This window comes from Jaculus jaculus, chromosome 12 (assembly GCF_020740685.1).
Source record: "Jaculus jaculus isolate mJacJac1 chromosome 12, mJacJac1.mat.Y.cur, whole genome shotgun sequence".
In the NCBI taxonomy this organism is placed as follows: domain Eukaryota; kingdom Metazoa; phylum Chordata; class Mammalia; order Rodentia; family Dipodidae; genus Jaculus; species Jaculus jaculus.
Window position 1 is genome coordinate 30,875,942 of NC_059113.1, and position 13,722 is coordinate 30,889,663.

The window sequence follows — 13,722 nt, forward strand, 5'->3', positions numbered from 1 at the left end:
GGGGGATAGGAACCGCCGCCGCCGCCGCGCGGGAGCCGATGCCGGCGGGGAGTGAGGGGGTCGAGCGCGCACGCGCGGGTGGCGGCGGGAGGCAGGGCGGGAGGGAGGGACGGAGGAAACCACCGCCTGCTGCCTGCGGACCCAGCGCTCAGGTGGGTCACTGGGAACCCGGGATCGGTAAGCAGGGCCTCCCAGTCCTGAGCTGGGCTCCCCCCTCCCCACTTGCCCTCGCGCGCGCACACACTCACACTCACACACATTCACACACGCACACACACATACATACACACATACACAGCTCCTTCCGATTGGCTGGGGCTCGCCGGGAGGGTGGGAGCAGGTTCACGCGGCGCTCCCGCCCATTGGCGGCGGGGAGAACACGTGGCGGAGTGCGCGAACGGCCCTCTGGGACTTGTAGTCTCGTTCTATGGACGCGGCAAGAAAGGGGGCGGGCGAACACGCTTGTGATGCTGATTGACGGGGGCGGGGCGCGTGGCGGCGACGTCGCGACGTAAGTGTCATGCGGAAGATGGCGGCGTCCAGGAGAAGCTGAGTGCTCCGGGCAGGCGGTGAGAGGTTTCCGTACAGCCGGAGCGTGCGGCTTGGGGAAATCCCTTGCCTCGGGTTTCCACGTGGCGCGTCCACCCGAGGCCCTCGGGCGACATGTGGAGGTTCTGCCTCCGGCTAAGGGGTCGGGAGCGCTGCCTGCTGAACCGGCCTCCTCGTGACTCCACTATCTCAGTGAGGCCGGGGCCAGCCCCCCAGGCCCCGGCCCGGGCGTACGTTCCCCCGACAGGTGAGGCCCTGATAACGTTACCTTTTGATCAGGCGCCGAGCCGAGCGGAGGTGGTGGAGGGCTTTCTACGGTGCAGTGCAGTGCCGGGGAAGGGAAGAGACTGAGGCAAAGCTCAGCCCCTGGAGGACAGGAAGAGCATCATGTAACTGATGGGAAAGTGACACTCCAGGGCAAGAGCGACCCAAGCGAACAGCGAGTTAGGGCCCAAGGCCGAGATTGGTATTTAACCTGCGTGTGGCTTTTTTCAAAATTTCTGGCTTTTCCTCTCTCTCTTTCTGTCTCTGTCTCTCTCTGTCTTTGGAGGCAGGGTCACTCAGACTGGCCTTGATCAGAGCTGCGTTTCTACCTCTGCCTCCCTTGTGGTGGTATAAAAAACATGAACTACCACGCTCAGTGATTCCCCCCCCCCTTTTAAGGGAAGCAAGTGTCTTCCTTGTTTTCAGACGGGAAAATTTGGGCTCAGGATCAGGACTTCCAAGGTCACAGAACACACTGGATAAGGTTTGTGCGGGCAAAGGCTGTTTTGACTGTGTTGTATCCCCAGTGCACAGCACAGGACCTGGCACAGAGCCGGGGCTGGGCGGGGGGACCTTCAGTCTTCCATCCCACACACGTTTTCCCTGTGGGCTATTGGGTCTTCTGTCCTAGAGTTGTGTCACAACCCCTGCCTTCTCTGGAGCCCTTTCCCCTAAGTGAGAGTCTACACCTGCTTCCTTAATTGTGGGAGTGACTGAGTTCAGTGAATGAAGAATAGTTAACGTTCTCCATCCATCTAGTTATTTTGTGCCAGGGATGGGAGGCACAGGGTTCTTCAAGACAAACGTCCACCTTCGAAATGAAAGGCTCATAACCTACTGAGTACCAGAAGTACATGGAACTCAGCTGAGAGAACACAGAGAAGTGCTTTCGATTTTGAGGGCCTAAAAGGGTCATGGGCGGAAGGGTGCTTAAGCTAGGGTTTGATAGATGAGTATGAAGTTGGGAGAAAAGGAGGAAGAGTGTTGGGTATCTGCAACCATGTCCAGGGATGACAGCAAGGTGGGAGAGACCTTGTGGTAACACTGCCCACTTTAGGAAATCAGAATTTTACAGGCAATTTGGTATTGTGGCAGGAGTTCATATCTCCAGTCTGGTATTGGCTGAACTTATTTGCTACTGTGATTTTGGGTGCGTATAACCCTGTTGACTTCCGTGAGTTGAAGCACAGTATTGCCTTGGAGGATTCTTTGGGCTGTTAAGTTTCATAATTTTATGCAAATGAGGAAGGAGGTTGAATACAGCTGAGGTTTCACCTATCAGGGACTAAGTGAAGGCCTGAAGGCGGGCCATGAACAACCAGCAAAAAGAAAGGAGGAAGCCAGGTGTGATGACATGCATGTGGTCCCAGATAGTTGGGAGGCTGAAGTGGGAGTATCACTTGGGTCCAAAAGTTTAAGGCCAACCTGGGCAAAACAGCAAGATAGCATCTCAAAATAAAACAAAAACCCAGTCCCCCAAAAACAAACCAGGAAGAAGGAAACATCCAAGGGAGAGACAATATAAGCCAAGTAGATACACCCGAGAGTTCACTGAGTAGACACAGGTTTAATTTTAATGAGTGGATGCTGTTTGCTTTATGTTTGATGGCTCTTGATCTGTCATCTTTTTTGTTGTTGTTTTGTTTTTTTCTAGGTAGGGTCCAGGCTGATGTGGAATTCACTGTGTAGTCTCAGGGTGGCCTCAAACTCTCAGAGATCCTCCTACCTCTACCTCCTGAGTGCTGGGATTAAAGGTGTGAACTACCATGACCAGTTAGTCATCTTTAACTCTATGTGCAGACATAGCTTGTAGTTTAGGCTCTTTGCAGTGTCTGGCACATAGTAGGCAGTCAAATGTGAAAGAAAATAAGGATGCACAAATGAATGAGGCACAGTGAGAGGGCCGCATGTCTGTCAAGTCTATATGTTCTTCAGAGACCTTATCAGTTGTGAGATTTTTTTGCATCTTTGGAGTAGTGAAAAGTAAATTCCAGTGGGGTCTTATTTTTTTTTTAACTTTTTATTGATGGCTTCCATAAGTGTAGACAATATCCTCCCTCATTCTTCCCCTCTCAAGTCCACCCTCCATGGAATCCTTTCCCCCTTCCAATTAGTCTCTCTTTTATTTTGATATCATATCCTTTCCTTCTATTATACAAGTCTTGTGTAGGTAGTAGTGTCAGGCACTGCGAGGTCATAGTTATCAAGGCTGTTTTGTGTCTGGAAGTTTGCATTGTAAATAGTCCTCCTCTTCCTTTGGCTTTTACATTATTCCCACCACCTTTTCTGCAATAGACCCTTAGCCTTGGAAGGTGTGATAGAGATGTTTCAGTGCTGAACACTTCACTGTCCCTTCTCAGAACTATGGTGTCTTTTGAGTCATCCCAGTGGTCATCACCATCTAAAAAGAGAAACTTAGCCGGGTGTGGTGGCACACGCCTTTCATCCCAGCCCTTAGGAGGCAGAGGTAGGAGGATCGCTGTGAGTTTGAGGCCACCCTGAGACTACATAGTGAATTCCAGGTCAGCCTGAGCTAGAGTGAGACCCTACCTTGGAAAACCAAAATAAATAAATAAATAAATAAATATAAAAGTAATAATAAATAAATAATAAAAATAAAAAAAGAGAAACTTCTCTAACCAAAATGAGAGAGGCATTAATAGAGTATAAACATAAAAAAAGTGCTCACAGGGCAGTTTTGTGGGCATAATATTTGCATTTAGCCAGACAACAATAGTATTACTCCCCTAAAGCTCATGACTTCCCCAACCATAGGCTTTTCATTAGGTTTTCTGTACCAGGAATGCATTCTGTCCTATGGAGCAGGCCTCTAGTCCAGTTAGAGAGTGGTTGGTTTCCCCCATAACAGACATGACACTATTGGACTAGTTGGCACATTTGGCCGAGTTGGCCAAACTTAAGGCTTGCAGAGTCTACTGCTGTATAACACCATGAATGGTTTTTCTCTCCCAAAGGGCTGCATGGAGGATAGCTCTTTTCAGCTTTCTGGCAGCTAGTCAACAGAGGGAAGGTTTCCTGCTTAGCTCCAGCTTGATTTCTCAGTGACTTGAAGCCCAAGCATGTGGAATCTTCAGCAATAAGGTCTTACTATCTAGTTCTGGTGGGCAACCAAGAGCCTTGGTAATGGCCTGCAATATTTTGTTGGCATCGGAGATCACCCTGGCCAAAATCTCACTGGAAGGTATCCACCCCTGGCACTGAAATTTTTCTAGTAACAGCAGCCTATGGCTTCTGGGCATCATTATCTGGCTGGAGCCATGTCTGGAGCTGATTTTGGCTAGTTGTGTGGTTGCTAGAAGCTCTGAGTCTCTCCTGCTTTTCTGCTGAGGTTAATAATTCCTCACACACCTTCACTTTTTATTAGCAGAATGAGGCTACTACACCACCATCTTTTTTTTTTAATTTATTTATTTATTTATTTGAGAGCGACAGACACAGAGAGAAAGACAGATAGAGGGAGAGAGAGAGAATGGGCGCACCAGGGCTTCCAGCCTCTGCAAACGAACTCCAGACGCGTGCGCCGCCTTGTGCATCTGGCTAACGTGGGACCTGGGGAACCGAGCCTCGAACCGGGGTCCTTAGGCTTCAAAGGCAAGCTCTTAACCGCTAAGCCATCTCTCCAGCCCTATACCACCATCTTAACCAGAAGTCTAGGGGGTCCTTCTTGATGAGGGCTTCAGTTGCCAAGCTAATTGAATTTGGGCCCTTAGGAGCCACATTATGGAAGTTTCTCAGGAAAGGAGGGGCTTAGGAAGGGTTATCATCAAGTGTTAGTGGAGGAGATGGTACAGCAAGGAGTCCTGTATGAGGTCCTTCTGCTCTGTACCTTCTTGTCCAAGGTCAACCAACTGGAGTGGGAGATATTCTGGAGAACCAGCTTGTCAGGCTGAATGTAAGTGCCCAAAGATGTTGTTACAATCAGGTTCAACATTGTTGGCAGAAATCACCCAACCAAGAGCAGCCTTTGGGGAAAAAAAAAACGGTTTGATTTGGCTTTCAGATTTGAAGGGAAGCTCCATGGTGGCAGGGAAAACAATGGCATGAGTAGAGGGTGGACATCACCCCCTGGCCAACATAAGGTGGACAACAGCAACAGGAGAGCATGCCAAACTAGCAAGAGGGAGCTGGCCATAACACTCGTAAGCCTGCCCCTAACAATACACTGCATCCTGGAGGTGTTAATCCCCAAATCTCCATTAGCTGGGAACCTAGCATTCAGAACATTTAAGTTTATGGGGAACACCTGAATCAAACCACCACAGATGTCAAAGGTGGAAGTCTTGTCTCTTAGCATTTACAAATCACCACCTGGGCAAGATAGCTTCTCCAACTCTACCACTTCAGAGGTATCCTCATAGGGTGGTAACGTAGGTTGAGGGAGACTGTACAGTATTTAGATCAGGGGACCAATCTGACACCTGTTCTTGCAATAAAGTTTTATTGGAACACAACCACACTCATTTGTTCACATATTATGCCACTATAATGGCAGAGTTGAGTAGTTGCAATAGAGACTGGCTGGGTAGACAGCCTAAAAACTTGACTTTATGGGGCTGGAGAGATGGTTTAGTGGTTGAGGCACTTGCCAGTAAAGCCAGAGGACCCAGGTTTGATACCCCAATATCCACGTAAAGCCAGATGCACATATTCTTTTTTTGGGGGGTTTGAGGTAGGGTCTCACTTTAGCCCAGGTTGACCTGGAATTCACTATGGAGTCTCAGGGTGGCCTTAAACTCACAGAGATCCTTCTACCTCTGCCTCCCAAGTGCTGGGATTAAAGGCATGCACCACCACGCCCGGCGCACATATTCTTAGATATGTACATTTGAAAGTAAAGTTGCTGGGCCAAATGGGAACTCTTTGAGGACCAGCCAGATATTTATCCCAAGGTGGATGCATTATTTTATGTTTCTACTAGTGATGTCTGATGGAGTTTATTTGCAGTGGCTAGAGACCCAGGTATGTCCATTCTCTTTCTATCTGCCTCTTTCTCTCAAATAAATAAATAAAATATTTTAAAATTAAAAAAAAGACTTTCTGGGCTGGAGAGATGGCTTAGCGGTTAAGCGCTTGCCTGTGAAGCCTAAGGACCCCGGTTCGAGGCTCGGTTCCCCAGGTCCCACGTTAGCCAGATGCACAAGGGGGCGCACGCGTCTGGAGTTCGTTTGCAGTGGCTGGAGGCCCTGGCGCGCCCATTCTCTCTTTCTCCCTCTATCTGTCTTTCTGTGTCTGTTGCTCTCAAATAAATAAATAAATTAAAAAAAAAAGACTTTCTGGCTTTTCATATGAAAATTGTTTTCTGTGTTTTCAAGGTAGGGTCTCTCGCTTCAGTCCAGGCTGGCCTCGAACTCTCACAGAGATCCTCCTGCCTCAGCCTTCCGAGTGCTGGGATTAAAGATGTATGCTACTATGCCCAGCTGTATGAAAAGTTTTAACAATCAGGTGAAGAGCAATTTGGAAAATAGTACATTTATACATTTGGCTGGAAGAATTTTCTACCAGCTTTCTTGGGATGTAACTCACTTAGCGCACAGTACATTAGCACACAGTATGCTGTTGGTGTAAATTCAGTAGGTTTTAGTGTTTGGTAGTTGTACAGCAGTCAGCTTTAAAACATTGTTATCATGATGAAAAGCCATCAATGCCCTTTGGCTGTCATCTGTGCTTACCCTTTTGTTCCTCCAGCCCTAAACAACTACTGTTTTGCTTTTTTAAAAATGTGTGTTCATGTTCGTGTGGGTACATATGTATGTGTGCGTTTGGAGGCCAAAGGATAACTTGCATGTCATCCTCATGGATCTCACCCACATTTTTTTCCTTTTTTGGTGAGTATATATGTTTGTGTGTGGTGTGTGTTTGTGTTTATGCATGTGTGGGGAACATCTGTGTGCACATGTGTGTGGGGGACCAGAAATTGATGTTGGGTGTCTTTCAATAGCCCTCACTTACTGGCACTTACTGAGTGGGTTAGACTAGCTGGCCAGCAAACCCAGGAGGTTCTCTCATCATTGTCTTCCCGGAACTGGGAACACACCATGCCCAGCTTTCATGCAGGCGCCAGGGATCTGAACTCAGGTGTTTGCGCTTATGTGCTTATCAGGCACTTTACTGACTGAGCCATCTCCCCAGGCCCCACCTTTTTTTGGGACAGGGTATTGCATTGGCCTGGAGCTCATCTAGGCTAGGTTAGTTGGCCAGCGAGCTCCAGAGCTCCTCCTGTCTCCGTCTTCTCAGCGCTGGGATCACGGGTGCATGCATCCATGCCTGGTATTTTTATGTGGGTGCTAGAGATCAAACTCAGCTTCTCATGCTTCTGAGTCAAGCAATTCACCAACTAAGCTGTCTCCCCAATCCTATTAGATTTCCCTTTTTGCACATTTCATATAAATAATCTTTTTTGGCTAGCTTTTTTGTTTGTTTTTGTTTTTTGGGGGGTAAGGTCTCACTCTAGCTCAGGCTGACCTGGAACCCACTATGTAGTCTCAAGGTGGCTTTGAACTCACGGTGATCCTCCTACCTCTGCCTCCCAAGTGCTGGAATTAAAAGGCGTGCACCACCATGCCCAGCTTTCACTTATATTTTTAAGGTTTATCCATGTTATGTCATATATCCATATTACTCCATTCTTTTTATTGCCAAATAACATTCTATTGCATGATATGCCATTTTCCTTATCATTGATGGGCATATATTTTCTACCCTTTATTATTATGAGTAATTTTGATATAAAATTGTGCATAGGTTTTCTTTTTTCCTTCTTAGATATGTACATTTGAAAGTAAAGTTGCTGGGTCAAATGGGAGCTCTTTGAGGACCAGCCAGACATTTTTCCCAAGGTGGATGCCTTATTTAATGTTTCTACTAGTGGTGTATGATGTTTCTAATTTCTTCATATCCTCACCAATATTTGTTACTGTCCTTTTCAATGTAGTCACCCTAAGGATATGCTGTAATATCATATTTATTTATTTATTTTTATTTATTGTTTTTCGAGGTAGGATCTTGCTCTAGCCCAGGCTGACCTGGAATTCACTATTAGTCTCAGGGTAGCCTTGAACTCACGATAATCCTCCTACTTCTACTTCCTTAGTGCTGGGACTAAAGATGTGCACCACCACACCTGGCTAATATCTCATATTTTATTATTTTTTGTGTTTATGTGTGTGAGTTTTTAGTTTTTTTTTTTTTTTTTTTTTTTTTTTTTTTTTTTTTTTTGAGGTAGGGTCTTGCTCTAGCCCAGGCTGACCTGGAATTCACTGTGAAGTCTCAAGTTGGCCTTGAACTCACAGCAGTCCTCTTACCTTTACCTCCCAAATGCTGGGATTAAAGGCATTCACCACCACACCTGGCTTTAGTATATTATTTTTGAGACAAGGTTTCACTGTGTTGTCTAAGGTAGCCTCTAACTCGATATATAGTCTTTGCTGGCCTTGAGTTCACAATCCTCTTACCTCATCCTCACAAGTGCTGAGATCACAGGCATGCACTATCATGCCTGGATTTTGTTATGGTTTTGACTTAGCATTTCTCTGGAGATGAATGATGTGAAGTATATTTTCATGTACTTATTGCTCATCTGTATGTAATCTGAATAGTTATCTATTCAGATCCTTGGCATTGTGATATATTTATTTATTATTATTTTGGTGTTTTGAGACAGGATCATATCCCAGACTGGCATTGAACTGATAACCAAGGGTAGCCTTGAACTCCTAATCTTCCTGCCTCCATCTCTCTCAGGTGTTGGGATTCCAGTTACATGCTGCCATACTGGCTTCCTTTGGCCATTTAAAAAATAGATTCCTAGGAAGAAAAATAAAAAAAAAAAATAGATTAAAAAAGCCGGGCGTGGTGGTGCACTCCTTTAATCCCAGCACTTGGGAGGCAGAGGTAGGAGGATCGCTGTGAGTTCGAGGCCACCCTGAGACTCCATGGTGAATTCCAGGTCAGCCTGGGCTAGAGTGAAACCCTACCTCGAAAAACCAAAAAAAAAAAAAGATTAAAAAAAAACGTTTGGTGTATGTATGTCTGTACGGATGCATATCCGTGTGTGTGTGTGTGTGACAGCATGCTTGTAGAGGCCTGAGGACAACTTTCTGTTAGATTTTGGGGCTCACAATGGAGACTTTATTGTAACAAGAGAGAAGAGGGAGAGAGAGAAAAAAAGGGAGAGAGGAGGTGCATGCATAAGATAAAGAAGGGAAAGGGGGAGAAAATGGGGATGCACACATCTGAGAAATAGGAGATCTAGAAAAACAGCAAGGGCAGGGCAAGGAGTGGGTTTTATGGGAAGAGATGAGAAACTGCTCTATGGGGGAGGGGCCTTGGGTAGTATGCAGAGATGTAGGCTTGGGGAAATGGCCCTCCCTTCTTAGTCCAGAGGTATGGTCAGCAGTTATCATACCTTAGGGCTAGAAAGATGGCTCAGCAGTTAAAGGTGCTTACAATGACCATTCCCGGAGGCAGTTACAGAGTCCCAGAGTTAATGTGGCCAGGATGGTAGGGGAGAGTGAAAGGGGGCGGGTAGAGAGTGCTTAGACTCTTAACACTTTCTGGAGTCAGTCTTCACCTTCTACCTTGAGGCAGGATCTCTTGTTGTTCACTTGGTCCGCTGCTAGCTTCTGGGAAATTCTCTTGTCTTCTTCCCATCTCACTCTTGTGGCTTCTGGCTTTTCCATGAGGTCTTGGAATCTGAACTCAGATCCTCAAACTTATATGGCAAAATCTTTATCCCTTAATTTGAGAGAGAGAGAGAGAGAGATAGAGAGAGAGAGAGAGAGAAAGAGAAAGAAAGGCAGATGTATATAGAGAGAATGGGTGCACCAGGGCCTCCAGCCACTGCAGATGAACTGTAGAGGCATGCACCAACTTGTGCATCTGGCTTTACATGGGTACTGGGGAATCAAATTTGGGTCCTTAGGCTCTGCAGGCAAATACCTTAACTGCTGAGCCATCTCTCCAGCCCTGACCATATATATTTTTTGTTATTATATTTTTTATACTTTTATTTATTTTTTAATATTTTTTGTTCATTTTTTATTTATTTGAGAGCAACAGGCACAGACAGAAAGACAGATAGAGGGAGAGAGAGAGAATGGGCGCTCCAGGGCTTCCAGCCACTGCAAACAAACTCCAGACACGTGCGCCCCCTTGTGCATCTGGCCAACGTGGGACCTGGGGAACCGAGCCTCAAACCGGGGTCCTTAGGCTTCACAGGCAAGCGCTTAACCGCTAAGCCATCTCTCCAGCCCTATTTTTATTTTATTTATTCATTTTTAATTTTTTTTGGTTTTTCGAGGTAGGGTCTCACTCTGGCTCAGGCTGACCTGGAATTCACTATGTAGTCTCAGGGTGGCTTCGAACTCTCGGCGATCCTCCTACCTCTGCCTCCCGAGTGCTGGAATTAAAGGCGTGCGCCACCACGCCCGGCTCCTATTTTTATTTTTTATTAACAACTTCCATAATTATAAAAAAATACCCCATGGTAATACCCTCCCTCCCCCCACTTTCCCCTTTGAAACTCCATTCTCCATCATACATACCCCTTCCCCATCTCTATCAGTCTCTCTTTTACTTTTGATGTCATGATCTTTTCCTCCTCTTATGATGGTCTTATGCAGGTAGTGTCAGGCATTGTAAGGCCATGGCTATCCAGGCCATTTTGTCTGGAGGTAGCATGTTGTATGGAGTCCTGCCCTTCCTTTGGCTCTTAAATTCTTTCCGCTACCTCTTCCACATTAGACCCTGAGCCTTGGAAGGTGTGATAGAGATACTGCAGTACTGAGTACTGCGGTCATTTCTTTCCATCACCATGATACCTTCTGAGTTGTCCCAAGGTCACTGCCATCTGAAAAGAGAAGGTTCTCTACCAAAAGTGAGAGTAGCATTAATATAAGGATGTGGACATTAACAGAAGTGCTTACTGGGCAGTTTGATAAGCATAGTATATACATTTAGCCAGACAACAGCAGACATTACACCTCTAGGACTCATGACTACCCCTGTTTTAAGTTTTCTGTATCAGGGATATATTCCCTCCCATGGAGCAGGCCTCCAGTCCAATTAGAGGGCAGTTGGTTCCCCCCATAACAGATGTGCCACTACTGCACCTGTTGGCTCATTTGGCCTGGCTGGCCAAATATAAGGCTTGCAGTGTCCACTGATGAGTATCTTCACTGATGATTTCTCTTTCTCCCATTGAACTGCATGCAGAATGGCTTCTTCCAGCTTTCTGTCAGCTGGTCTACATGGAGGAGGTTATCAGCTCAGATCCAGCAGGATTTCTCAGTGGCCTTGCAGCCCATGTATGACTATATATATATGCATGCATGCATACGTGTGTGTGTGTGTGTGTGTGTGTGTGTGTGTGTGTTTGGTTTTTCAAGGTAGGGTTTCACTCTAGCTCAGGCTGACCTGGAATTCACTCTGCATTCTCAGGGTGGCCTCAAACTCACGGCGATCCTCCTACCTCTGCCTCCCGAGTGCTGGGATTAATGGCATGTGCTACCATGCCCGGCTCTAACCATATATTTTTTTAACAAATATTTTATTTATTTGACAGAGAAAAAGGGAAAGAAAGAGAATGGGCACGCCAGGGCTTCCAGCCACTGCAAACAAACTCCAGACGCATGTGCTCCCTTGTGCATCTGGCTAACGTGGTCCTGGGGAATAGAACCAGGGTCCTTTGGCTTTACTGGCAAATGCCTTAACCACTAAGCCATCCTTCCAGCCCTCTGACTATTTTTTTAACTTTTTAAAAAATGTTTATTTTTATTTATTTGAGAGTGACAGAGAGAGAAAGAGGTAAAGAGAGGGAGATAGAGAGAATGGGCACAGCAGGGCCTCCAGCTACTGCAAACAAATTCCAGATGCATGCATCCCCTTTTGCATGTGGCTTATGTGGGACCTGGGGAATCGAGCCTCAAACCGGGGTCCTTAGGTTTCACAGGCAAGCGCTTAACCGCTAAGCCATCTCTCCAGCCCCCTTTTCAAACATTAAAAAAAAATTTTTTTTTAAATTTATTTGCAAGCAGAGACAGACAGACACAGAGAGTGAGGGAGTGTTAGAGAGAGGGAGAAAATGGGCATGTCAGGGCCTCTAGCAAACAAATTCCAGACTCATGCACCACTTTGTACATCTGGCTTTGTGTGGGAACTGGGGAATCAAACCTGGGTTTTTAGGCTTTGCCGGCAAGTGCTGTAACTGATAGGTCAGGGAGCTAGAGAGATGACTTTTTTTTTTTTTTTTTTTTTTTTTTTTTGGTTTAGGCAAGCCCAACAGACTGCCTCCTTTTTATGCAAGAATGAGAGAGAATTGTTGTGCCAGGGCCTCCAGCCACTGCAATTGAATTCTAGATGTGTGCTCCCCCTTGTGTGTATGTGTGACTGCGTACTTGTGTCACTGTGTCTTGTTTACGTGGGTCCTGGAGAGACTAACATCAGTCCTTAGGCTTTGCAGACAAGCACCTTAACTGTTAAGCCATCTCTCCAGTCCCCGCCCCCACCATTTTTTAAAATTATTATTATTTTTTGTTTGTTTGTTTTTTGAGGTAGGGCTTCACTCTAGCCCAGGCTGACCTGGAATTCACTATGGAGTCTCATGGTGTCCTCGAACTCACGACGATCCTCCTACCTCTGCCTCCCGAGTGCTGGGATTAAAGGTGTGCGTCACCATGCCCGGCAAAATTATTTTTTATTAACAACTTCCACAATTGTAAACACCATCCCATGGTAATGCCTTCCTTTCCCCCACTTTCCCCTTTGAAACTCTATTCTCCATTATATCTCCTCCTCCTCTCAATCAGGCTCTTTTATTTTGATTTTTTAAAATTAATTAATTTTTTCCTGACCATTTTTAAATGCATTATTTTGTCTCATTTTTATTGTGTTGCTTCCTTTATATGTTTATTCTTGAGGAACTTTTACTTTTCCTTCTCTTTCCCTTTTCTTTTGGAGGTAGGGTTTCACTCTAGCCCAGGCTGACCTGGAATTCATTTGGTAAACTCAGGCTGCCCTCGAACTCACTAGGATTAAAGGTGTGCGCCACCACACCCTGCCTTGTACTTGAAAATTTTTGATACCTGGAAACCAGTGGCTGGAGCTGCCCAGAATTATATAGTTATGGAGGGTCGCTCAATTCAAATCTAGCTTTTAAGGCTAAAAGCCAGCAGATGGCACTGTTTGAAAAGCTAAAGGAGTCAAAATGGCTGAAACGAAGACTTTCTGGTGTACTATGGGAATTGTAGTTCCTGTGCTTTGAGTCTTTCTAAAGAAAAGACCTTGGGGGAGGGCTTCATGAGGCCCCAAGCCTCTCTAAAGAGCTATTGGTGATTAACAGTTGCTGGAGGGAAGGGGAGTTTACTTCAGTGGTGTAGCCACAGGTTAACTGCCCATGTTCCAGTAAATAATCCCTTCGATGTTCATGAAGCCACCCTAATTAAACTCAGTGGCTTACAAAAGAAAAAGGCATGAAAGTGGGGTGGGGGGTAGGTAGGAGGGACTATTTGGGAAGAAAGGGTTTACCAGGAGTGGGAGGGAGAGAAGCATAATGGAAGATGAATATGATAAAATACAATACATACATGTATTGTCCTCAAAAATTTGAAAAAAGTAGAGAAAAGGCCTCTTAAGTTTTGACTGGTAGTAAAGCCACTAGCTAGTCCATAAATACTGGGACAGGATCCCACACAGCACTTTTTATTGTAGATTTTTTATTTTTATTTATTTGAGAGAGAGGGTGGGAAGAGAGAGAATGGGTGCGCTAGGGCCTCCAGCCACTACAAACAAACTCCAGATGCATGCGCCACCTTGTGCATCTTGCCTGTGTGGGTCCTGGGGAATCAAACCTGGGTCCTTTGGCTTTGCAGGCAAGCACTTTAACCGCTAATC

At 45.9% G+C, this 13,722-nt stretch overlaps 1 protein-coding gene across 2 annotated transcripts in view; it reads left to right on the forward strand.

Annotated features, from left to right (window-relative positions):
• The first annotated feature begins 113 nt into the window (after nucleotides 1-113).
• Atpaf2 (ATP synthase mitochondrial F1 complex assembly factor 2) overlaps nucleotides 114-13,722 on the forward strand; it is a 30,032-nt gene continuing 16,423 nt past the window's right edge. Inside the window, exon 1 of one of the 2 annotated variants that reach the window (XM_045131218.1) lies at nucleotides 114-152. Coding sequence is in view for 1 of the 2 variants with exons in the window: in XM_004669042.3 (XP_004669099.2) it covers nucleotides 664-796 (133 nt within the window). In the remaining variant the exon portion in view is untranslated. Of the gene's footprint in view, nucleotides 153-517; nucleotides 797-13,722 lie in introns of those variants that run through there. The other variant, XM_004669042.3, reaches the window with a different exon arrangement.